The sequence below is a fragment of a genome, unplaced genomic scaffold (genome assembly GCF_019419815.1).
Source record: "Pyrus x bretschneideri cultivar Hongxiangsu unplaced genomic scaffold, Pyrus_bretschneideri_v1 Contig63, whole genome shotgun sequence".
NCBI lineage: Eukaryota > Viridiplantae > Streptophyta > Magnoliopsida > Rosales > Rosaceae > Pyrus > Pyrus x bretschneideri.
This window is the reverse complement of record NW_025999802.1, coordinates 1,787,371-1,812,912: the sequence shown is the minus strand read 5'-3', so window position 1 is coordinate 1,812,912 and position 25,542 is coordinate 1,787,371. Positions and strand designations below refer to the sequence as shown.

Genomic DNA, 25,542 nt, shown 5'->3' with positions numbered 1-25,542 from the left:
AAACATGAACCGGAATGAAGTTTACTGAACTGACAGATTTACATTGCATTCATATGCTCATCATTTGTTCCTAAATTTACATCACCATGGTGAAAAAAAAGATGCCGAATCTAGAAATCCAAAAAAGCCACGAGCCCTAACTCCGCAAATTGAAGAGCAGAAAGAGCTAGCATTAACAGAAACCGAGGCATTCAACTGAGATAACCAGAATCAAAGGAAACCCTAGCAAGATTGTTTATGGATGCCTGTAAGTAAAGAAATGGCTGTGACTAATCGTATTCTCATTGGCAGGGGAGCTGTTACCAAATTCAGGTGAAGCCACAGTCACTTGTTCCGGTCGCTCTGTTTCCTCAGTTCTCTCTGGCACATCAAGAACTTCACTTATTCCGTGCACCATAAGCCACCCATTGTGGTAAACTTCCGGCAAGATAACCGACACGCCGTTGAGCTTCAAGACGTCATCGGAGCGGGTGATATTCATCGAAAACCCCACCAGATTAGTCCTCAGAACCGTCCCATCATCCAAGCTCACCAAATCACTCCAAGAAAGCCGGCAGGGCACCACGTGGCGGTGGAAGATGGAGGAGTACTCGGTCAGGTTCCCGACCCGGTTCATCAGAACTTGGTCAAACGGAGCAAACACAGTCAGCATCGTCTGTAACTTGAAGAAAGAACCATGAAATTGTAGTTCAAGAAACGATGCCATGACAGAGCACCCTTTGGATCTCAGGGTGGCGGAGGCGTCGTTGAAGGGGACGTAACCGTCTCTGAGATCCATCGTCTGATCTGGGTTTTCCTTGGGAGCCAAGCAACCGAGATTCTTGGGGGTGTAGCCCTGAATAGGACCGGAAATCCGAAAATACGGATCCAAGAACCTGTCGATTCCGAAAATTATCAGGGACCCATCATCGAAAATTGGGGAAGCAGTGACGGTGACGTTGTTGAGCGAGAAGCGGTGATCGGACGGCAGAGTGGTGACGGTGAGAGTGCGGTCGGAGAGTAAAGTTGCTATCTTGGCGCCAAAAGGGAGGGACTTTAGCGATCGGAGAGAGAAATGGAGGGGTAGGAGGTGGTATTGGAGGAGGGTCAGCGGCGGCTGGCCTGAGTGAGCGAACGCGGCGTCGTTGGGGGCAAAGATGGTGAGGGAATGAGAGCGGGAACTGAGGAGGGTGCGGGAGGCGAGCTCGAGGGTCAGGGACATGGAGGTGTAGCCGGAATCTGAGAGGATTTCCGCGGCGTTGAAGAGGGTTTGGGTGTGGAGGGCGGAGGAGAGAGAGAAGAGTGAGAGGACGAGGAGAAGGAAAGACAGGAGGACCTTGGAGGCGGTCATTGACGGAGGTCTTTTCGTTTCTTGGAGTTGGGGAGGATTGGTTTGCAAATGAGTAACGGTTTGTTTGCAGAGTCGGAGACTCGGAGTGTGAATTTGTAAGGGGAGGTTGTTTTTGGCGGGTTAAGTTGGGACACGTGGAGGTATGGGATTTGTCGAGGTTGGGAGGGAAGCGAAAAGTTAGTTAAGGGCGTTTAGGGAGTTTTGTCGTGCGGATTAATTGACAAGTAATGGGCTGAGACCATGATGGTTTTGTTTGGATCGAGCTTAATGGGCCAAGTCCAATGATAGCCAAGTTGCCCGAATTTGAGAGATTTTTAGAGAATTGTAGAGTTTCTTTTTCTCCCGTCAGTGACTAGGGCAGTTCTCCACGTTGGTCAAGACTACTGTAAGATTCCTTTTTAATCACGAATTGGTGGTCTAATGGTAAATGATGGATTGCAAGATTTCTTTTAAACTAAATACTGAAGGTCAAGATTTGAAACATGTTGCTGGTGTGGAAGCTAGACTTGTGGTCAGGAGGAGGTTGAAATGCCTCTGTGAGTCTTCCCGGCCACTAGAAGGGACGGATAACCGTGGCTTGCCAGTAATTGTCTCCTTTTTTTTTTTTTTTTTATTTATTTTAAAATTACTGTGAGGTTTGTTGGGATCAAAATATAGACAATCGCGTATTCTAAAAGAGTTTCTTAATAAATACGTGAAGTTGGGTGAAATCAACATACAAATTTGTCTTCCTCGATCAGTAAGGCTGCGTTTGGGACAACTTAACTTTTTTTAAAAGCTGGGATGAAAAAAAGTTGTTGTCTGAAATGTGTTTGGTAACTCAGAAAAAAAAAAAAGCACTTATTTTTAAAGTTGCTGCCAGATACAACTGAAAAGTGGAAGCAACTATTTGCTGCTTTAAAAAAAACAGCTTTTTATTGTGAAAACACTGGTGAACAATACCTTTTAATGAAAATTTTCAAATGGCCATCGTACCCTCTCGCGTCTCACTTCTCACTTCTCTTTTCCTTGCTCTGGCATCTCACTTCACTCATTCATGTCCACTCATTCACTCCCAACTCCCAACTCGTCGTCCCAAAACCCAATCTCCAACCTGAAACTTTCTTCCTCCCAGCGATCTCTATCGTTTTTTAGGTCATTCTCCAAGTCGATCTATCTCGTTATCTTTTATGGGTTCTGTTGTTTTTTTATGAATTTCTGGGTTTTTTGCTTTTTTATGGAAAATGTGTACTTTTCTGGGTTTTTTTATTTTTTTTTGGGTTAATAGCTTCTTATGGGTTTAAAGAGCTTGTTTTAGACATTCAATTTATGGGTTTTGTTGCTTTGTTTGTTAAGCATGAAGCTCTATTCCCAGAGTCTCTCTTTTAAGTTTTTCCTGTTTCAATTTTTTTCTGTAGATTTGTTCGAATCTGGGGTTCATATATCTATAGGTTTCATTAATATATTGGTTCTGTAATTTACTATAATTTAAGGACACTTCTGATTGCATTTTCTTGCATTGCTACATTTCTAAGAATATTATATGCATTTTCTTGATTGTTTGGGAATTGGTTTCAAATTCCGGAGCCATTTATTACTGGGAAAGTTTGGAAATTGGAAGATTTTGAATCACATCCTGCTTACTGGTGAGTTCTTGCTTTGTGTTTTTCTTCAATGGTGTTTTGGATGGTTATTTTTTGTTTGATTTTCTTATTATATGTCATATTATATATGTCATCTATTGGATATTGGCAATTAGTTAGAGTGAATTTTTGGATTAATTAACATGAATGATGGGTTCTTAAACAACAAATCTTGAAGGAATATTCAACTACAAGAGGAGTGCCTTCGTGAACATGGATGCATGTGGTGCATGGTTGTCATCAGGTTGTGCTGTAAGGTGGTGTGTTAAGGGTTGCATTCTTATAATGGATTAATAAACTAGCCTCTAATTAAAAAAAAATTAAAAATAATAAAAATAAAAATGATTAGGTCATTGATTGAAACTTGATATAGAGATGCCTCAACTTTTCTAATTCTAGACTTCTAATGTGAAGGCTTTCACTAGTACAATACCCAGTTAGAATAGGATGACTTTAATCTATAAGCACAATACCCAGTTAGAATAGGACGACTTAAACATCATCTTGCCATGCAAAATAAAAGCAAAAGAGTTACCATTGTAAAATCCACCAGCTGAATGTGCAGCAGAGGGATCTTCATAGGCTAAACATGCGTTGCCTTTGTTTTTTCCAGACTCATCTGTTTATATTTTGATATTATATGGCCATTGATCCTTATAGCCATGTTTCTGCTTAATTCTTCCTACTTGAACAATAACTTAGCATTAAGTAACCAAATAAATGTATACCAATTTGTGGAGTTGACAAGGCAATTTAACTTGTTCCTACAACTGCTAGAGAACTGACCCAAATACACCTATCCTACTCTTAATCATCCTCCCTCTTTCACCATGGGGCTAACCCCAGTGGCTTGTCATGAGTTCCAATTTTTGTTTTACTCTTCGTCGTTGTTTTACAAGTACAGAACAAGGCTGCTACAACTATATTACGTTCACTTGTACAACATTTGCACTTGATATACAATGTTGACCCGTCTTCTTATAGTAATAGAAGGGTGAAGCACAAATAGGTGTCTTAAGAGAATGAAGATATGAACCCAATATTTAATCTTTTGTTTTATCAAGCAACACGATCTTAATGCTTAGAATAAAATAGAAGCGTCGTCATTCTGTATTTGCTACAGCTGGTAAATGATGAGCATGGTATTGCCATTGGTATGGGTTGTGGCACTCAAAGTATTGCCATTTGTAATGATATGCATGGTATTGTCATTGCTACAGCTGGTAAATGATATGCATGGTATTGCCATATGTAGCTGAATATTCATGGATTTTTAGATTACTTGACATGAATGATGCATCCAATACCACAAAGCTTTTAGTTGAATTTTCGTTCGAGTGTCTTTCCTTGTCCAGTTCCTTTAGCTGTTTGATTGTTCTGTGAATTGCTGTCATTTGTTCTTGTTTTAATATATATATATACACACACAACACACACAAATCAGTAGTTGGTATCGATGGCAAAGAAGGGGGCATCTTTGTTAAATCCTTCAACTACATGGAATGCCCACAATATATCTATATTTTGTGATGTTTGCATCAAGGAGGTTGAGGCTGGAAATCGTCCGGGCACTTACTTTAGCAAAGAAGGGTATGCAAATATTAGAGCTAACTTCAAGGCAGAGACAGGGCATGATTATGAAAAAGTGCAACTGAAAAATAAGTGGGATGCACTTAAAAATGAGTGGAAGTTGTGGAAAGAGTTAGTTGGTAAAGAAACTGGCTTAGGGTGGAATTCGAGCAAGGGTACCATTGATGCCTCTAAGAAGTGGTGGAATAATAAAATTCAGGTTTGTGTATCTATCTTTTAATTTGTATTATGATATCATGCAATATGTATTAACCATATTCTTTCTTACTTGTAGATAAACAAAGAATATGGAAAATTGCGAAAAAAAAGCATTAGTCCTGAGATAGAGGACAAGTTAGATAGGATGTTCTCGAACACAGTTGCTACCGGTGAACATGCTTGGGCACCTTCATTTGGAGTACTACCAGAGACAAGAAAGGAATCTATACGACAAATTGATTCAAATGTTGAGGATGAAGCTGAGACCATGCAGGATCTAAGACATGCTAGTAGGAAAGGAAAAAAAAGAGCGGCTAACCAAGGAGAATTGCAAAAAAAAAAAGGTTGATAAGAAAGGGAAAAAAATTGCAGGTGCTGCAAAACTTTGTGGTCAAATTGACCGTCTTGTTGAAACTTATGAAACTAGGAGTTCTGCAAACTCATTGATATCCAAACTGCATATAGGTTGTAGTATTCCGGATTGATAGTGGCTGTTGCACAAGTGCCTGGTTGTGAGCCACTTAGCGAGTTATGGCTGTTTGCTACATGTTTATTTTGTAGTGTAGAGAAGCGAGAGGTGTTTGCCACAATAAAAGATCCTGAAGTCCAGCTAACTTGGTTGAAATATATGTTCAACAAAGAACAGTAAGGAGCTAAAACCATGAATTAGGACTATGTGGTTTGTACTTTGCATTAAGATTATGTGTTGAATGTTGCTACATGTTTATTGAATGTTGGATTATATGTTGAATGTTGAATTATGATTTGTTGTTAAATGTTGGATTATGACTTGTTCTTGAATGTCGGATTATTACTTCTTAGTGATTGTTGGATTATGACTTGTGGAATGTTGAATTATATGTTAGGTTACATGTGTATCAATATGAACACCTCTGATGATGATCTTGAGGATTTGGAGGATGGTGTAATTATATGTGATGTAGCGACAGCGGTTGAAACATATTATTTAAAATATGTCTACAAAACTCCGTGTATGAATTCTTCCCACACAGGTAATATTTGGTTGATGGAAGTACTACAAGGAAATGATGTGCGATGCTATAGAATGTTTAGGATGAACAAAGATGTCTTTTATAAATTATCCAATGACTTGCAAACTAATTATGGATTGAAAGGTTCAAGGAAAATGAATGCAATTGAAATATTAGGAATGTTCTTGCATATGTTGGGACATTGTGTGAAAAATAGATTAGCGCAAGAGAGATTTCAACATTCTGGTGAGACTGTTAGTAGATATTTTGGTGCTATGTTAGATATCGTATGTAAGATGGCAATAGATATTATCAAACCGATGGATTTGGAGTTTTGTGGCATTCCCCAAGAAATAAGGAGAGATACAAGATACATGCCTTATTTTAAGGTAAAGTTTGACTCATCTTCTACCTTATTTGCAAACTTTAAGTGTAGGTTGACTGTTTTCTTCTATGTTATTATTTTTAGGATTGTATTGGTGCCATAGATGGAGTACATGTTGAGGTTTCAATACCACCTCCGGATCAAGTTCCATACATTGGTAGGAAAGGAATACCGACTCAAAATGTTATGGTTGCATGTAATTTTGACATGCAATTCACATTTGCTTGTGCCGGATGGGAAGGCACTGCACATGATACAAGGGTTTTTCTATCCATGCTACGGAATCCAAATTTAAACTTTTCTAAGTCTCCAAATGGTAATGCTCATACTTTATTATAACATTTTACGTACTTACTTTGTATAATTATTACAATAAAAAACAAAATTTTCAATTTTAGGAAAATATTACTTGGTAGATGTGGGGTACCCACAAATGAGAGGTTATTTGGGACCATATAAAGGTGAAAGATATCATCTCCCGGATTTTCGTAGAGGTGCTGAACCAACGGGTCATAAAGAGGTATTCAACTACATGCATTCTTCTCTTAGGAGCATCATTGAACGAACTTTTGGGTTATGGAAGAAAAGATGAGCAATTTTAAGGGATATGCCTAATTACCCGTTCAATAAGCAAGTGAAGATTGTCATTGCTACAATGGCTCTTCATAATTACATACGAAGGTTTTCTGAACGTGATCGTCATTTTGATGACCCCATGGACTTTTGTGAAGAGAGCGATAGTAGTGATGATGATGATGAAGAATACCAAAATTATCAAGTTGAAGGATCCCATGAGATAGAAGCATTAAGAAATAGAATAGCGGCAAGTTTGATGAATGCATCTAATTAGACTACTTTCAAGTACATTAACAATATTGTACTAATTAATCCTAGCTATTCAGTCTAAAATATTTCAATTGAAGTAGCTTGTCATATTAATTAATATTTAAGATAAAGTTTATAAATATTTTTCTTTTAAAAATAAAGTATATTTAGTAATTCACTTTTATTTGTTAAGAATATTAAATTAATAGCACATCTAGTATTATACTCTTTTTGGTCATTTCATACAGTCATAGCTGTTTTACATAAAAGTTTACCAAACACGATCATACTACTTTTTTTTTCCAAAAGCACTTTTACAAAAACATTTACCAAACACTATGCTGTTTTATTTCACAGCCGCTTATTCTCATAGCACAGCAGAAACAATTTTTTTTTAAAACACAACAATACCAAACCAGCCCTAATTATGCATGGAATTGCTTTGAACCCACTTCAAAGATCTCTAGGACTCTAGATATCTCGTTTTCAGCATTTCACTTACATAATTAATGGTTTGACATGTACTTAAATTTACTTAATGAGCTGTTTAGCTTGCTTAATTAGATGGTCGCACAAGCAACATATTATTTATTTTACTCGCTATTATTGACTTCCCTACCTAGGGTTTCTTGTACCAACCTCACATACCATATATCCATCATGCAGTTTTCTTCCTTACATATAGATTTTGAAATTATCTTGTAGTGTCTCTCAAGGTTAGTAATCCAATCGTTCTCAGAATATGACATATCGATATTGTCGTCATTTTTTAATATAAGTGACCATTAGGAAATGGGGAATCGAATTTGGAACTTAAGGCGCAAGGGTGAATATTGTTACTGATTGAGTTATAAAGCTCTTGCAATAATGTCGTCATTTAGTGTGTATGTTACATGCATAATATAATTAGTGACTAATTCAACGTTCTTAGGTTATATTATATCCAGCACCATACAAATATTTTCCTTTGCCACGACATCTGAGTATCAGTGAGAAGAGACTTATCCAACATCGCACATCTGAAGAGCTATGACCAATCGACAATAACACATCAGTAATGGAGTTTGCCTTCCTAAAAATATGACAAAAATAGATGTTCTGAAAACTGCAAGCCACCTTCTGGATATTGAAAAGTAAGAGAGCAAATCAAAGAGGAGTTAAGGCCATCTCCAATCGAAGGGACTAAATTTAGCCCGTCTAGATTATACCCCTACAAAAAAATATTTTTTTAATGAATAGTATCATGTCATATCTATATACAATTTCCAGCCGAATGGACTATTTTTTAGCCTCCTCAATAATTTATTATTTTAAGTTTGTTCTCTAATTTTATCGGTTAATCGAATTAAACTACCGTATTAAAATAAGGTTTCCAAACATATTTTGAGGGTCATTTGTCCCTAAATGTTGTTTTAAGTTTCATGTTATTAAATATTTTAATTTTACTTGCTTGTTAACAACTTATACATTAAAATGAGGTAAGATAGTATGGGAGGGTGAAAAAGATGTGAGAAATGGTGTAGAAATGACTTAGGTATTTATAGGAAAAAATTAGAATTTTTAACTTTCGTCTTAAAAAAAATAAAAATAAAAAGGCTACATGACGTCAGCTAGCAGCATAGCTAGGCCCAACTTTCAAGGTTGGTTGGCTGGCTAGCGATTTGGCTATATTTTGGCCTGGTGGATCCCACATTTTTTGGCCCAGCCCTCCATTAGAGATGGGTTTTATGTCAAAACGGGTTATGTTTTGACCTATAACCCTTTGGCCAGCTCGATTGGAGATGGCCGAAGTCTTCCGGCTGAGCAGCTGCAACCTCAAGATCTTCAAGCCAATTTAATAATATTTCTGGTTACGTAGTGTTCATATGCATCTTCATCTTCAACCTCATCTGATTAAGATTTAATATCAGGCATTTACATGGTTGTGTGTGTCCTAAGTACGACTAGTCCTATAATCTTGCTATCATTCACGGTATATTTATTAATACACACACACACATATATAAACAGAACAAAAAATCAGTTGGAGATTGATGTGATGAGCATTTTATAATATTATGGGAAGGGAGTTTGTCACGTTGATCATGTGATGATCTCAACGTATCAGATGAAAACGAGTGCTCATCAAGTTTTAGTTTCTTGTATGACAAGATCAAAACGTTTTTCACAAAATATAAATATATATTATAACGTGTAACGTTGTCTGTGCATTACATAATGACAGTAGCAGGCTAGGGATCGATGCACGTACACGAACGTTTACCAAAACTCCAGCTCACCCGATCACCTCAATTGTTCAATCATGCATCATCACTTCCACTTTGCATAATCCGTTGTTTTCCAGTGTATTTCCAAGATCTGGTCCCATGTTTTTACTTAATTGAAAATTAATCTTTTGAAAGAGATTCCAAAAGTTTTTCGAAGGACTCACATTGCAGCCAAGTCATTGGTGCTAGATTTTGTTGTTAATGTTGTCCCGATGATGACGCGGTGGATGCTTCAAAAGTCGAACAGCAAGATAACTTGCTCAAATTAATGATCCTTTTGCACTCAAGTAATAATTTTGGTCAATCTACAGCACGTCGTAGTAGTACGAGTTTGTTGTGGGCGTTTAGCTATAGCTTAATATGACTTTGTCTCTTCATAATATAGCTACACGGTTTAAAACAGCCTACATGCACATGAGATCTTGATTTCGAATTCCCTTTCTCTCACGCTTGTGTACCTAAAAAGGTTGAGAAATGAGAAGTTACATGCAAAGTCATGATCAAATGGAAGAAAGAATCAAAATTCTTGGGTTACCACCTACTTAATAATTGAACCGCTAGCTCTTTTTTCCGGCTATACTCCCAAAATTACTCGTTTCATGCTTGTGTACCATTATAATATTTATACCTTTTGTTCTTCCTAAATTGTTTTACAACAAGTAACGGAATAAAAGACAAACTGACCATGAAAATAAGTACACGAACACTTCCTCAATAATGCATGTAAATTTGGAAATTTAAAAGAAGCCCGTGCTAGGTAGGGTTTCCATTGTGCCAACAATCATCACTGCATGTTGAGTTGGCTCATGCCAATCACTCGACTACATAATTTCAAAAAATTACATGCATATATACGTACATGAACTATGGAGCTGGAAGTAGACCTGTAAAATAATGGGTGATTAAAGTATCTTATTTTAACGATTCAACAGGTTAAACATTCACACACACACACACACACACACATATATATATATATATATGTATGTATGTATGTATGTATATATATATATATATGTATGTATATATATGTATGTATGTATGTATGTATGTATGTATACGTATGTATATAATTTTAACGAGTGATTTGAGTCGGGTTATTGGATTGGATCCTAAATATCAGGTCTAGCTGGAAGTTCGCAAACCATGAAAATTTCCCCGAGTGGATGTGATATAAGCTTAGGTTTGGCTAGGTTGACCGAGACTTATTTTCCAGCGATGTCTCACCTAAACTCTTGAATAATTGGACCCATACGTCCCATAAATCCCATTGTTTTGCTGTGCTCGGTCTCAGGAACCATACAAAATTTAGATTTTTGCATGACATTTATCATTGCATGTTCGTTCTCCACCTCTCAGCTCCCGCATTGACTAATTTCGGCGAGTGATGTGGTCTCGATGTTCATATGAATTGTGAATTTTGTGTGATTTGGTATAGGTTATTTAGTTTGTCGTTTTTGTGACATTATATGTATTGATGATATCTGTTTAATAGGAAAATATCTATACATATTAACTAACTAGATGATTTATTCAAAATTCTATAAATCTAATCGAAGGGGTTTTGTTAAATCTCTCTTATTTAATTTGATTACGCGTAAACCAAGTTCACGCTGGACATTAACATCATTAATAAATTAACTGCTATAGAACAGTTCCCTTTCTTTGGACTCAAGAAAACAGCAAGACGACAGCCTCCCAATCCCATTAAGCTGTCAAATATGCAAAAGACCAACAAGGCCGCTCCTCTTCCAGAAATATCCCTTTCATTTTATCTTTTTCATATTTTTTAAAATTAATAGAAAAGTTGCTAATTTGATTTTGCTTTTTATTAGTGGTCTAATTTTTGCCAAGTTGTTGGGCATGAGCCATGAGATCTTGGAGAATAGCAGAAATTGAGGACACATGTCATTACCTTGTGCGCTATGTTAACTTTTTGGTTAAAGCACAACTTGCACCCTTATTATAATTAATAAAACACTTATTATCAACTAAAATCCTATAAAATTAGAAGTTTAATTCTCTAATTAAAACAAAATATGAATAAGAAATATGGGACAAAAATGTAATTTCACACAATCAAATTTTGCTGTTTTTTTTTAAAACCTCATCTACATATAATCCTAACATATCTCTAATTAAATAAAAAATAAAAAAAAAATTCTCATTCTCACATTCTCTACCACTCTCTTCCTCTCTCCTTCTATTTCAAAAACAAAAATAAATTTTTTTCTCACACACTTTATGTGTGCCCATATGCTAGTCATGTTTAAACTTCTGTATTTAGTTTGTGTGTGAACTCTTCGGAGAAATTTTTGTTGTGATGGAAACACAAGTGGTATACCACATGTTTTAATAAAAATGGTGAGAAATTTTATTTTTTAAGTTATTAACTTTTTAGCACACATATCTTACCATTTGTATAGTAACATGTGGTGTACTACCCTGTGTATCAGTCACACTGAAAAATCTTTCAACTCTTCGAGGTTTGTATCTTTACTTAATACATCAATAAATTCAACCACACTTGATTTTTTTTGTTAAAAACTTAACACATGTCAATTAAGTTGTTCATTGTGTAGTTAGCCAAATTCATTTTTTCCTTAGCGTAAAAATATCGATGTACTGAAAAACATATGTCAATTAATGATAAAAATCATGTAGCGACAACGTGCAAAATATATGCAAAAAATTTGACGTGTCTTTAATATAGCTAGGTTCTCACATTGAAAACGTAACCTATTTATTATAAACATAACTAATGACTTGTAGGCATAGATTATTAGGTGAGGACCAAGTCACCCTACATTGTGTTTATAAATATGTCTGTGCTGACCCCAAACACACTGCCATTGCAGCAGCAACACACGCATTCTCTCTCTCTCTCTCTCTCTCTCTCTCTCTCTCACACACACACACACACACGCAAAAAGAAACTCAACCCATCTCAGAATTATCTAAGTGGTGAGAAATGGGTGTTCTGGATGCTGTTTCGGACTATTTCACAATCTCTAAACCAAGAAAGAAACGAAAGCCAATGCAGGTATACTATAAGTCATCAAAAACCAAATCAAAATCTCTGTTTGGCTCGTCATATTCTGCTCTAAGTAGTAGTTTACATGTGCCTTAATCTCTTACGATAAAACTTTTCAGTGGCTAAACACGCAACTAATCACATCTCCCTCTGTTTTTAATCTTGTTTAATTGTGCAGACGGTTGAAATCAAGGTGAAAATGGACTGTGATGGCTGTGAAAGGAGAGTCAAAAATGCTGTTTCTCACATGAAAGGTTCGAACTTCAAACCTAAACCTCTCTCCCTCTCTCTAGACATGTTATTTACTATAATTAACCCTAACCGCAGCCTGATTAAGTCCTTAATTAGGAACCCATAATTAAAAATTTTCTCATAAGAAAGAAAAAAGAAGCATACATGCATGTGATGATCATCAGAGCGTGGACAGGGAGACAGACGAGCATCCTCGTAAAGCAAAAATCTCTGCAACTGACAGAAAATACTTTGACTCTCTCTTCTCTTTCTTTTCCACTATTCAAAAGAAAAAAAAAACATCTGACATGGACATGGTCACCTTTTTCTGTTCAAATCATCAAACATAATAAATGAAAATACAAAATCAACTTATATTCGTGCTACGAAATCTTCTTAAGATCGTGTAATCTCTGCTTTAGATGTAATCATGTAACCCTTGTTAATTAAACCTAGTTAGATAATTAATTAATACAATATTCACGTTTTATTATGAATAAATTCAGGGGCTAAGCAAGTGGAGGTGGACAGAAAGCAGAGCAGGGTGAAGGTGACGGGATACGTGGAGCCAAACAAGGTTTTAAAGAGAGTGAAGAGAACTGGGAAGAAAGCAGAGATTTGGCCGTACGTGCCTTACAACTTGGTGGCTTATCCTTATGTCGCCGGGGCTTATGACAAGAAGGCTCCCTCCGGCTACGTGAGGAACGTGGCTCAGGCACTTCCGCCCCCGGATGCGCCGGACGAAAAGTACACCTCAATGTTTAGCGACGAAAATCCACATGCTTGTTCTATCATGTGAAGTAATTAGATTAGACCACTGTTATTAACTACTTGTATGCGGACTATGATAGATCTATGTCACTTCGTGCTTTGAGTTTGTAATTAGGTTGGTTGGTTTGTTTAATTTCCTCCTTAATGTTAATTAGGCTTGTACTTAATTAATTAGATGATGATCCCTTTTGGGAAAACACTTTGAGTGTGCAGGTAACTTTGTCACTAAGTTATTATTCATAAAATTCATTGACCTAAACACGCGTACTATAACTAAATCAAGTGCGATCAAAGTACAAAAAACATGTATATTGTTTTGAAAACTATATGAGAGATGAAGAAATTTTAACATATATTGTTTTGAAAACTATATGAGAGATGAAGAAATTTTAACATATGGCATTCTGAATCAATTATTTATACATGCGGAATTATCATATTCGTTATTAAATATAGAAAAACATACAAATATCTTACAAATGAGGTGATCGGTCGTCCTTATTTTTGTCTTTCCCTTATCATTGGATATTTAGGTATGTTTTGGTAACAATAAAAGGGCAAATCAAGGACAAAATATTTTGGTAAAATCGTACGTACCCAACAGCATAAAATAAAATCATTCGAGCCCTACCATGTGTGTTTGCGAACGAAAACAATTGGATATTTAGGTATGTTTTGGTAACAATAAAAGGGCAAATCAAGGACAAAATATTTTGGTAAAATCGTACGTACCCAACAGCATAAAATAAAATCATTCGAGCCCTACCATGTGTGTTTGCGAACGAAAACAATTAGACAATCAAATCAGTCTCTTAGATACGGGTATGTGAGATCTGAGCTGTGTGTAAACGAGTGGCGGAATAATTGTTGGATCTCAAGTGTTCTTCCAAAAGAACAAGTCTTTTTTTTTAATTTTTTGAAAACCTTCTTTATGGTTTTTTTAATTATGTGTACACTGATGTTTGCATTTGTGCCATACCAACACCAATCATTTTTTTTTTCTTTCGAAAAGTAACATTCATTTAGCCAAAAAGAGTTACAGGCCTATCCAAAAGAAAGCAAAGTAACACAAATTATATTAAAAAAATTCAGAAACACAAACGCCCCAACCCAATAAACAAACAAACAAAATCTAAAACCTTAATCTCTATCTTCCAAGCGCAGATAGAAGATGGAAGAAAAATATGTCGGGACTTTTCATCCTCTTCATTGGGAACTTTGGAATAAGGTACAACCGTACAAGTGCTCCATATGCAAAACAAACTTCTCTTACATTTGGCATATTTAGGCAAAAATACATTGGAAGAATTTGATCACTGATTCATAAAATCTATAAGTTTATCTTTTACTAAATTTTAAGACTAAATTGCAAAAATTAAATATTATTTCTCCTTCTTACTACTCATAATTTATACCTCAATTTTTTCTTCTACCTTGATCATAGACTAGATGTGTTAACTAATCTATATAGTAGACGCTATATATATCACCATATATACTAGTATGGATTTATAAACGTAGGAAGTTGAATTTTTTTTAACTATTTTCATGAATGATAGGAAATTAACTTTTATTTATTTTCGTAGATAACTCTTTTACATTTATATATATTTTATCAACTTATGGCATGAGTATCATATACCACACATAAATTTTCTTCTAATTATTTTTCATGAAAATGGTTAAATATTTATATTTAAATAAAAAAAAACAAGAACCTTAATTAAAATTTAAAATAAGAAAAATTGGACTAAATCCAACAACAATTCAAATTTTCAGACCTGAATCAAAGTACCCCAAATAAGGATCAATACATATTTAATATATGAGTGAGCAATCGATGATAACATATCTATTTTTGTTACAGTACAACGAGTTATCTCTTAAAACTGGGTCATATATGGATATAGTCGGTGCCATACCATGGAAATGGGATACATATGTTCAGTGAATCATACTGTCCTAAGCTTCCAGATAGATGCCACGTGTAACAGTCATCTCCACTTACCTTATCTATTGTCCACCTAAACTTTCGGTCCAAATTAAGAGTAAGATTATATAGGAGTTATATAGGAGTTGCCACCTGGTAACTTGAAAGGATAAGCTGCACGTAACTTTCACTACTCCACCTGCTTTGGTCGTAACTCGCATACAGATATAACAAGCACTGTGAAGATTAGCCTCCATGGCCCAAATTTTTTGCTTAGCTGCCTGCATGAAATCCATATTTATTGTATATAAAAATATAATCAGTTTTTTAGGTCATACCATATTTCTATTTGTATTCATCTGGAACATGATCAGATTTTGAAAGACACATTAGTCTTGTCTTGTGATTTCGTCCCTATCTGGAACGTGGCAAGCTCATAAGAGTTTTCTTAATGTTGATGGTTTGAGTAAGCACAAGTCAGCATTACCTCAAGCGCAATACAATAATGGTGAATATGAATTGACGCCACTCAGATTTTATCTCCACTCTCCAGTCGACTTTGAAACGCCAAGTCGAAACCAACAGAAAACTATTAAGTATTCTAGAAAATACCGACACGATTAGCGAAGTCAATATGATAATTAATAGATAATGCTTGATTATTCAATGATGAATAGAAATTCTTATTTAAAATTCATCATGTTCAAATTATATAGCTTTGTACTTGTGATCATAACTGTTCATATTATAGATGGTTTTGTAAAGATTACCTAAAATTAATTAAAACTATGATCATTTAGACTATTGTAGCAAATACATAAACGGTTCGTAATACTTTTACTAATCCGTTCATCTATTTTTATACAATTCAATGACTAAACAACCCTTATTTTAATTGATTTTTTGTATATGCAATATTGATAGAATGATTTATAATATTAAAGATTCCGACTATAAACACAAAATTTTATAAATCATTAACAAACAATTTTGAGTAGAAGCACTCTGACTCATCTTTTGAGTACCCAAATATTGTTTTAATCAATGTCGTATATATACTACTTATCCTTTTTCGTTGGAGAAAATTTACATGTATTCGTTTTGCATGCAACATCTTTATCGCGTATGTTGCATGCAACCACAACGAATGAATACGTGTGTTTTCGATATTTTCATTTTCGTTTACTATACGTGATTCTTCAAAATATGTACCAACAATAAATTAAACTTTTTGTTGTGTGGATGCTGGTACCCCACTTGTCCATCGAATTTTGTAGGTGGTCTTGGCCTGAAGGCCTCGTCCCCCACTGTGTTGAGTTGATATGCGGATCCCTTCTTGGAGTAGTGTAATTGTTTTTCACTCGCTTTATGTGCACTGTGGTGTCTTTGTTTGTTTTGGCTAGATTGGTCTTCGTCTTTGTGCAATGCGTTATGTCGTCTGTCAACAATGATTTGATGTGGTCTCACTCTACCGCGATGACTTTATATGGCCTCGCTACTCAGCGATGACCATTGCGATTGTCTATATTTCTCTATTGCGGCTATTGTGTATTGTGACAAATCTGTAGTGGTGGAACTTGTGAGTTTGGCGATTGTGTGTTCGTGCTTGTGGTAGTCTACTAGGGGTTTACTTTTATTGGTCTATCTGCGCAAATTCACTCAAGATCAATTTATTGGTCACTAAAGCTTTGTACCCACTAACACCCTTGTAATTGTTTGTGTTGATTAATGAAATACCACACTACTGTTTATTGTGAAAAAAATAAATAAATAAATAAACCTTTCTGTTGTGCGTTGGGCAGCGAAAAGCAAAGCATTTGGAAAAAATAAAGTCATCCAATGAAAAATATAATATGCTCCTCAGAGGCTTACCAATTTACGGGCAAAAACTTTATGCTCATGAGCCAATTAGTTCCTTTTTAAAGTACTTTAGACGAAGTTTATGATTGGTGGGTGGGCACGTGTTTCGTTCTTGATTGAGATGCAGGTTCTTTGGTAATGTTTTTTTTTTTTTTTTTGTTTACTAAACATGTCAAAGAATCTGCATCTCGACCAAAAATGAAGTATTCAATCAAGAATGAAATTCTTTGGCATGTTATTTTGGCTGGAAAATGAAAAAAATATATATAGATCACAATCAGAATATAGAAAGGTAAGGGATATTCGTTGCGTTCACCTTTGGATTTTGGAGTTTGAATTGAAAAAAAAAACGGTTACTTTATATATACTTGTACAAGATGTTCACTTCATTTTATGATATATTCTTTGAAAAGTGAGCCTTAAAACGATATCGTTTTTGCAATCTTGATCATAATATCTAATGTTGGTCGAATTTTATGTTCCACTATTTAATGCTCCAATTATTACGCACGTAGTTTACTAATTGTTGTAAGTCAAATACATTAAGTTAGATTTGTCAAATTTTTTTCAACATATTTAACTTCTGAGTTACGTATGTAAAAGTAAATTAGACGTTTTTGAGGTGTAAAAACACCATATGCATTCCTCGATCTCAAGCGCTGAATCCGTTAAAATTACGGTGGAGTGCAATTTGTCCTTAACAATTAGTAAACTACGACGACTAATTACCGCATACTGAAACTACACGAACGAAAGTGAAACTTTGCCTGAACTACAACCATAACCGTACTTGGGCTATGCTAGGTTCATTCATCTTATGGCCTATAAAAACCCAATACTAAAGCTGGGCCACTGGTATGGGCCTAAAAAGAAAGAAATGGTGGCCGAATTGGACCTTTAAATTGGTGATAGCAGCATTTACCAAAAATAAAAAAAGGGGTAGCAGCAAGCACAGTGACCAAACCTTCGCCCACGCTTCCACGCCAGCCCTATTGTGGATTATAATTAAAAGGAAAACTAATGAAAATGATATGAAAACTTTGAATTTTAACGATAATGACAAAATAAATGGTAAAATGAATAGTACCATGATTGATTTTTTTAGTATAAAAATGTGATTTTTCGTTAAAATAAATAGTACCGAAAACTTTTTATTAAAATTCTCTATATTAAATTCATCGGAATTGCGAAGAGGGTGCTTCTAACATAAATACGAGTAAACTGTTTCGGTCAACTTTGCCTAAACTTTGATCAAAATATTGTCCAACCAGTCTGTACATTTATAAATAAATAAGTACCAAATTAGTATCTTTTTATTTTCTAGAAATATAACCATAGATAAGCAGAATTTGAAAAAGTGGAATTTAGATTCTTTACAAATCTCGAAGTCTAGAGCCAACAGGCTGTGTAATTTGGACCGTTTAAGATAGGAAAGATTTGAATTTTTAGTTTGTGCGAAATAAGCTAACAAAATAAACTAATGAAAACCATAAAATTTAAAATAAGTAGTTCGAATTACTAGATCTATCAAAGCCTGACTTCAGAATCAAATCTCGATTAAAAATTGTGTAGCTATTAAGGCTTGAATTGGATAGGGTTGATGTTAAATGGCATCCGCCGAATAAGAGTTTTGTTAAGTTAAATACGGTTCATGGCTGGGAACAAGGCGGCGGCGAGATTTATCTTAAGGAATCATAATGGGTAATTTATTGGAGATGGCGTCTTAAATCTGGATGGTGCTACTATTTATGAGGCTAGGACTCTCAGATAGGGCCTTCTTTTTGCTCAGAGGAAGGGCTATACTAAGATTATGGTTGAAGGTGACTCTAAGTTGGTCATTCAGTCAGTGATGGACCAGGTGCAACGCCATGAAATCTGGTTCCTATTATTGAAGATATCAAGTGGACAGCAACCAGTTTTGATTGCATTGACTGGAAATATATTATGGTTGAAGGTGACTCTAAGTTGGTCATTCAGTCAGTATTGGATTGGGGTGCAACGCCATGAAATCTGGTTCCTATTATTGAAGATAGCAAGTGGACAACGACCAGTTTTGATTGCATTGATTGGAAACATATTTTAAGAGAGGCTAACTTTGTGGCAGATGCCTTTGCTCGCCAAGGCCTTCTTCTTACTGATTATCATATTTGGGACCATTGTATTCCTTCATTTGCTCTTCATGCTTTTCAGTTTAATTATATAGGGAACAATTGTATTCGAGGGTTTTCTTTTGAATATATTTTCTTGTTTCAAAAAAAAAAAAAAAAAAAAGACAGGGTTGATGTGACAACACAAATACAATTAGGGTTCATCATTGAAATCCAAACCAACCTTCAGCTCAACCAATCAACTAGTTCACTTGGACTTATATAGGAAAGATTTTTCAGTGTGATCGTTAGAGGATATGATATATTACGTATTCTTATATAAATGTTGAATTATGTGTGTTAAAAGGTTAATAACTTAAAAATTAAAATTTTTTACCATTTATATAAAAACACGTGATATACTATCCGTATTCTTGTCACAACTAAAACTTTATCCTTATTGAGAACCAAAAGCAACCCTTCACTTGGAACCCTGGTTTGAACTCGAAAGAGCAGGGGTTCAATTAATTTGGGTTAAAATGTCCATGAAAATTCGCCAATTAGGGTTTATCTGCCCAATAAAAGACATAAACATCTCCATCTTTCTCTGTTGAATCTTTTATGCAGAGGCAGAATCTGCAGGAGATCAACTGTGGGTTCCAGTGACGTGATTGGATGGATCGTGACTCTTTGTGCTTTGCATGGGATCCTCAAAATGTAGGCCCCTTCTCCCTGCTGACCTGTACCATAAACCATCATCCAGATCCTCACGATCTAATAAAAACTCTCATCCAAGATCCAGACGTACCTACAACAAATCCACACCCTTCAGTGTTCTGGCTCAGACGTGCTGATCTCGGAGAATATATCAACCCCACTTCCACAACAAGGAAGAATTTCAAAGTCTGGGCTATCTACTGTACCCAGAAAACAGATAAATTCCAGTTAAACAAGTCGGTGGGATTAAGAGTAATTGTGATGGAAAATCAAAGGTATCCAGACTTCCTGAAGAAGAAGATGCAAGGAGAAAGAATAAAACGAAAAATGGTTTCGGTGGTTTTCCTCTCTGGAAATATTGCAAGATAATTAGAAGTGCTTCTTTTCTGGTTCAACATGTAATGATTAATTTAACCATGCAACAAATTAACTGTTAACTGAAAACATGATTTATATATTTATTAAATAAACATTGATAATGCTAGTGAGATTAGACTTTTAAGAGTAATGGTAGAGAGATAAAATTTTGAAAACTAAAACACATGAAAGTTCATGATTGATTTATTACTTACACGTTGATAAACGTGCTTATTTTTATTGATTACATGTCATTTAATTTGCAAATTTAGTCTTCCTAACATTACTCAAATTTTAAATCAAATTTTGTAAATCAAATGATATGATTTTTTAATGATTGAATTATTACTTAACAGTTAATTAACGTGCTTATTTCTTATTCTTAATACATCATTTGATATACAAATGTTGGAATTTATTAGCCAATCTTATGACTACCATAGTGACGTAAATGTTATTGTAATAGTGCATTACTAGTGTGGAATATCATGATAAAAAAATCATAAGTATAGAAAAGTCTTCTTGTTTAATGATAAGAACTTATTCTGAACAGATTAACTGTAGCATCCATTCTAATAAAAGAATGTAAAGTAAGTTTTCAACGGATGACACTATATTATTTATTTATTTGTTTATTATAAATATTATTCAAATAGAAGAATAAGAGTTAAAAACTGTTATAAAAATTAAAAAAATAAAGTTTCTAACTAAGAAACATCAAAACTCTATCTACTAAAATATTAGACTACTTACAAATAACGGTACATAATTAAGACGATGCTCCTCTTATTTGTTTTATGTAAGGTATTCTTACGTTGAAGTTGATACCAAAATACATAGCATGCCGTTGAGTGTGGAGGTAATGATGGCCCTAACTGTCGTAGGCCTGGCCTGAGCTCTTGCTTTTCCTTTTGACACAAGACAGTGACATACCCTTTTACCTTTGTGCGATTGCGTGCAGCTCTGTCTCTTGTTTAAGCAACTCGAAGAAATAAAAATCTGCATAGAAATGGATAAAGTAAGACCAAGTGAGTTGGGAATTTGTGAACCATCAAAGCGGAAAATAATGAACTTTCCCCTTGTCTTTTTGGTTTTTTCCATTTCAATCCCTAGATACAGGCTCTGTTTAATAACTCAACCAAACCAAAAGGTAAACCCTCTTTCATTTTTTATTTTTTTACTTTTTACTTTTTATTTTTTATTTTTTTGCAATAATTTGATGAGTTTTTCAATTAGGACCACTTGACATGGGGACGCTCTTCAATGTAAAGAGTAAATAATCCAACTAAGCAAACTACTTTATTGCATTCCTAACTATTTCTTCCTATAAGACCCATTCAAGGGTTCGAGTCTTCAAAAACAGTGCCGGCCTTAAGAATTTAGGAGTCCTAGGCGAGCCTTTGAAGTGAAATTCTAGAGTTCTCTGACTTCTAACCCTTTGTACATTGACATGTGTAAAAAAAATTCATTAAATACATGAAAAGTCTATTACATCAAAAATTAATATATATAAAAGAAAAAGATATAAAAAATTACTCAAATATTACCCGTCTTGCGTTTTTAGATGCAAATGCACTTATTAAGTTTACATAATCTGATTTTTCAACCAATTCAAACTGAAAGAGAAGTCCATACTACGTCAAATTTCAATCATTTTTCTATTGTTACAATGTTATTACATTCAATAAATGAATGAATGGTTGAATTACAGAGATAACATCTTATAGCTAGAGAAAATATTAGAGTGAAAATGATAGTTATTTTCGTATATAAACCTAGGCGGAGGAGGTGGATTTGAATAATTTATTATATATTATATAATAATGGTAAATGGACGAAAGTAGAAAATGTGATGGAAACTTTTGCAAATAATGGTAAACGCGGGTGTGGGTGTCCAAAAGTGAAAAACCACAATCGTCCAGTCCTCGGAACTGAAACCCTATTTGTCTTGCACCCAACGATTCACCGACTCTGTCCCGACCCTCTCCCCACTCACGGGGATTTGTTGCCAACGGTTCAGTATTTATTTATTTTTTTAAAAGTTTTTGGGGACCCTTTTCCAGTATTTACCATTTGTTACCAACTGTTCAGCATTTTTCTCACCATCATAGTTAATGTATGCTGATCATGTATTTAATCATCTAATCACGTGTCATTTCAGTTAATTTTTTTTTAAATTAATAATATTTAATGTGAAAGTTAACTAAATTTAAGTAAAAGAATACTGACAAATGATCAGGTGTATAATAAACATACACTATGATTATAATGATGAACAAAAATACTCTTCAATTTTTCCAGTTATTTTCAATATTTACTATTTGTGACTTAAGACCTCATAAATACAACTCATTTATAACCCCATATTATTCTTTTCTTTTGTATTAGAAGCGGTATACTACATTAAAAACAAATGAACTCAAATTAGAAAAAAAAAAAAAATATTAACCACCAAGATAATACATCAATGACAACTTAATTTAAATAAAACATTTATGCTTCAAGAACCGAGTTTGGATATAATATAAATCTTCTGCATTTTAAATAGATGTGTCTTAAATGTGAATACATATTAAATTTATGATAATCAAATTGTAATTAAGTTTATAAACACAATTAATAATTATGGCTACAGAGAAACATCTATTTTGGTTGCAGAAAATTTCACCTTGTTTGGACACCTATGTTTTTTTTCCTTACAAAATCCCATTGTACAGAATTAAAATACAAATAAAGATGTAATGTTATTTGACAAGGGTCATTTTGAATTTGAATAAAAATAGGGATGTGATATTTAACCACTTTTTTTTAACTTTTACGGCATTTTTTTGGTTTTCAATGATCGAATGAATTGAAAAAAAGTAACAAATAAAAATTAATAAAATATATGTAAAAAGTAAAAAAAATATGTAAATAACACATTCCTAAAAATAATGAGGAGAATGAAGAGTGCATGTGACAGAGAGAGAGAAGCTGTTGAAATTCAGTCTGTCGAGTCTTTGTTCTTTTTCCATTTCTTTGTAATATTTAACGTTAAATCACATCACATCATTTCTAAATTGTAGCAAAAGACCCATGTGCGTGTCTTTTGTTTGCTTTTGAGGACAATTAAAAAATTCCCAATAAAAAAAAAACAAAATTAAATTAAGAAGCATCTCTTTCTCTCTACTTCCAGCCTTCCTCTACAAGTCGTAGGAGACCAAAAATATAAAATTCACTATTTTTATTTGTTATTTTGGTCAAATACACTGCCACTTCCCACCAAACCCCCAACAGCTTAAAGAGTGAGAAGAAAGAGTGAGAAAGTGAACTTTCTTACCATCCAAACAGAATTCTCAGCTTAAAGAGTGAGAAGAAAGAGTGAAAGAGTGAGAAGAAAGAGTGAGAAAGTGAACTTTCTTACCACCCAAACAGAATTTTGAAGAATGACCAAAGAAGAAGACTTTAAGCTCCTTAAAATCCAGGTCCTTCTCTATTAACCCACATTCTTGTATATTCGTTTATATTATTGTTTTTATTCAGACGACAAAGTTGGATGTTGGTCTTTTTCTCAAGAATCTTTGTTCTTGTTTTTGTTGCTTTGTTTCCCTTTTTTTTATTTGAATTTTTACAGACTTGTGTTCTCAAAGTGAACATTCACTGTGATGGCTGTAAGCAGAAAGTCAGGAAACTCCTTCAGAGAATTGAAGGTACTCACTTTTTTGTGTGTTATTGTATTTAAATTGGTGACCAACTTAGTAGTTGCTACTACTTTTCTCTTTCCGAAAGCATATTATTCTAAGATTTGTTTGGTTACTCAGAAAGTACACCAGGAAAATGAGTAAAATTTAAGTAAAAAGATTTGACCTTTGATGAATTTAGTAATTCCAGCACAACTTTCACTTTAGTATGCAAAAAATAATCTAACTTTGATGAATGTAAGAGTAATTTTTGCATTAATTTCTCACTTCTTTCTTCGAGATGTGATCTTCACAGTTCACACCCAATTCTCTTAACAGTTTTACCCTGTCCTGCATTTCTAATTCAACTTTCTTCCTTTTTTTTAACCTAATTTACCTACAGGTGTTTACCAAGTGAACATAGATTCTGATCAGCAGAAAGTTACAGTTTCTGGAAGTGTGGATTCTGAAACTTTGATCAAGAAATTGCTCAGAGCTGGGAAACATGCAGAGCTCTGGTCCCAGAAATCCAATAACCAAAGCCAGAAGGAAAAGAACAACTGCATCAAAGAAGACAAGAACAACAACAAAGGGCAGAAACAAGGCATCCTCAAAAGCCAGCAAAAGTTTCCGTCTTTCGTCTCCGAGGAAGACGATGACTCCTTCGACGATGAGGAAGAAGACGATGAGGACGAGCTGCGGTTTATCCGGGGGATGCTCAGGCAGCAGCAGCAGCAGCAAGCAAATGATGCAAAGAAAAATGCTGGAGTGATCAATGCAGCAGCTGCTGCAGCTTCCAACAACGTGAAGATGATGAACAATGTTGGAATTGTGAATGCCGGGAAGAAAGGCGGGCATCCGAATGATAACATGAAGGTGAATACTGGCGGGATTGATCCAAAAACAATGGCTGCCCTGAAGATGAACGCTGCCCAAATGGGCGGCGGAAACATCAATCCCAGCGAAGCGAAAAGAGGCAACATGAATGACCTGAGTGCGATGATGAATTTAGCAGGTTTTCATGGAAATGGTGGAAATGTTGCTGCAAATGCTGCTGCTTTGGGGGCAAATCCCAATGTTCTTGGAGGGTTTCAGGCTCAGGCAAATCCTAACGCAGCAGGGTTCCCCAGTGGTGGATATTCTACCGGGCAAAGTGGTCAATTCCCATCTTCCATGCTGATGAATCCAAATGGGTACGCCCACCCATCACAGATGATGAACATGCAAGCTAGGCAAGCAGCAATGCAGCAGCAGCCACAGATGATGTATCATAGGTCGCCCTTGGTTCCTCCTAGTACCGGCTACTACAATTACAATCCTAGCCCTGGCCCTAGCTTTTACCCTGCAGCCGGCGCATATCCCTACGGCGGTGAGCCTAGTTACAGCAGCAACAACCCTGCTGCTCATATGTTCAGTGATGAAATCACAAGCAGCTGTTCAATAATGTAACTTCATCAGCAGGAAAAAACGAATATGTAGAGGTGTAGGGGAAGAGAGAATGTCGTTTCAGATGAAGTTCTCTGTTTTATTTAGTGGGTTGTTAGGATGTTGGAGTGATTATCACTTGTCTGTGTAATGTATTGTCTAGTTTTTGGGATAATGTTTCCCTCTCTTGTTTTAGTTCACGTCTTTGTCGCAGGACTGGCTTTAATCCAACTATCCTAGTAAATAATCTGCTTTGTTCTTA

At 35.1% G+C, this 25,542-nt stretch overlaps 4 protein-coding genes across 4 annotated transcripts; 3 read left to right on the top strand and 1 right to left on the bottom strand.

The window, feature by feature from the left end:
* Window positions 1-235: 235 nt before the first annotated feature.
* Window positions 236-1,330, bottom strand: LOC103947163 (putative fasciclin-like arabinogalactan protein 20). Its single transcript, XM_009358021.2, has one exon. It carries the CDS (start codon window positions 1,328-1,330, stop codon window positions 236-238), a length of 1,095 nt encoding a protein of 364 aa, XP_009356296.2.
* Window positions 1,331-2,292: 962 nt separating this feature from the next.
* Window positions 2,293-5,610, top strand: LOC125472067 (L10-interacting MYB domain-containing protein-like). Its single transcript, XM_048573124.1, has 2 exons — window positions 2,293-4,741; window positions 4,817-5,610. The coding sequence occupies exons 1-2, from the start codon at window positions 4,409-4,411 to the stop codon at window positions 5,087-5,089; spliced, it is 606 nt and encodes a 201-aa protein (XP_048429081.1). The 5' UTR covers window positions 2,293-4,408; the 3' UTR covers window positions 5,090-5,610.
* Window positions 5,611-12,108: 6,498 nt separating this feature from the next.
* On the top strand, window positions 12,109-13,444 carry LOC103947044 (heavy metal-associated isoprenylated plant protein 20-like). The gene is made up of 3 exons (XM_009357882.3): window positions 12,109-12,252; window positions 12,422-12,497; window positions 12,981-13,444. Exons 1-3 carry the CDS (start codon window positions 12,181-12,183, stop codon window positions 13,271-13,273), a joined length of 441 nt encoding a protein of 146 aa, XP_009356157.1. The 5' UTR covers window positions 12,109-12,180; the 3' UTR covers window positions 13,274-13,444.
* A 9,941-nt stretch (window positions 13,445-23,385) lies between these two features.
* Window positions 23,386-25,542, top strand: LOC103947043 (heavy metal-associated isoprenylated plant protein 37). The gene is made up of 3 exons (XM_018647431.2): window positions 23,386-23,660; window positions 23,810-23,885; window positions 24,259-25,542. The coding sequence occupies exons 1-3, from the start codon at window positions 23,622-23,624 to the stop codon at window positions 25,302-25,304; spliced, it is 1,161 nt and encodes a 386-aa protein (XP_018502947.2). The 5' UTR covers window positions 23,386-23,621; the 3' UTR covers window positions 25,305-25,542.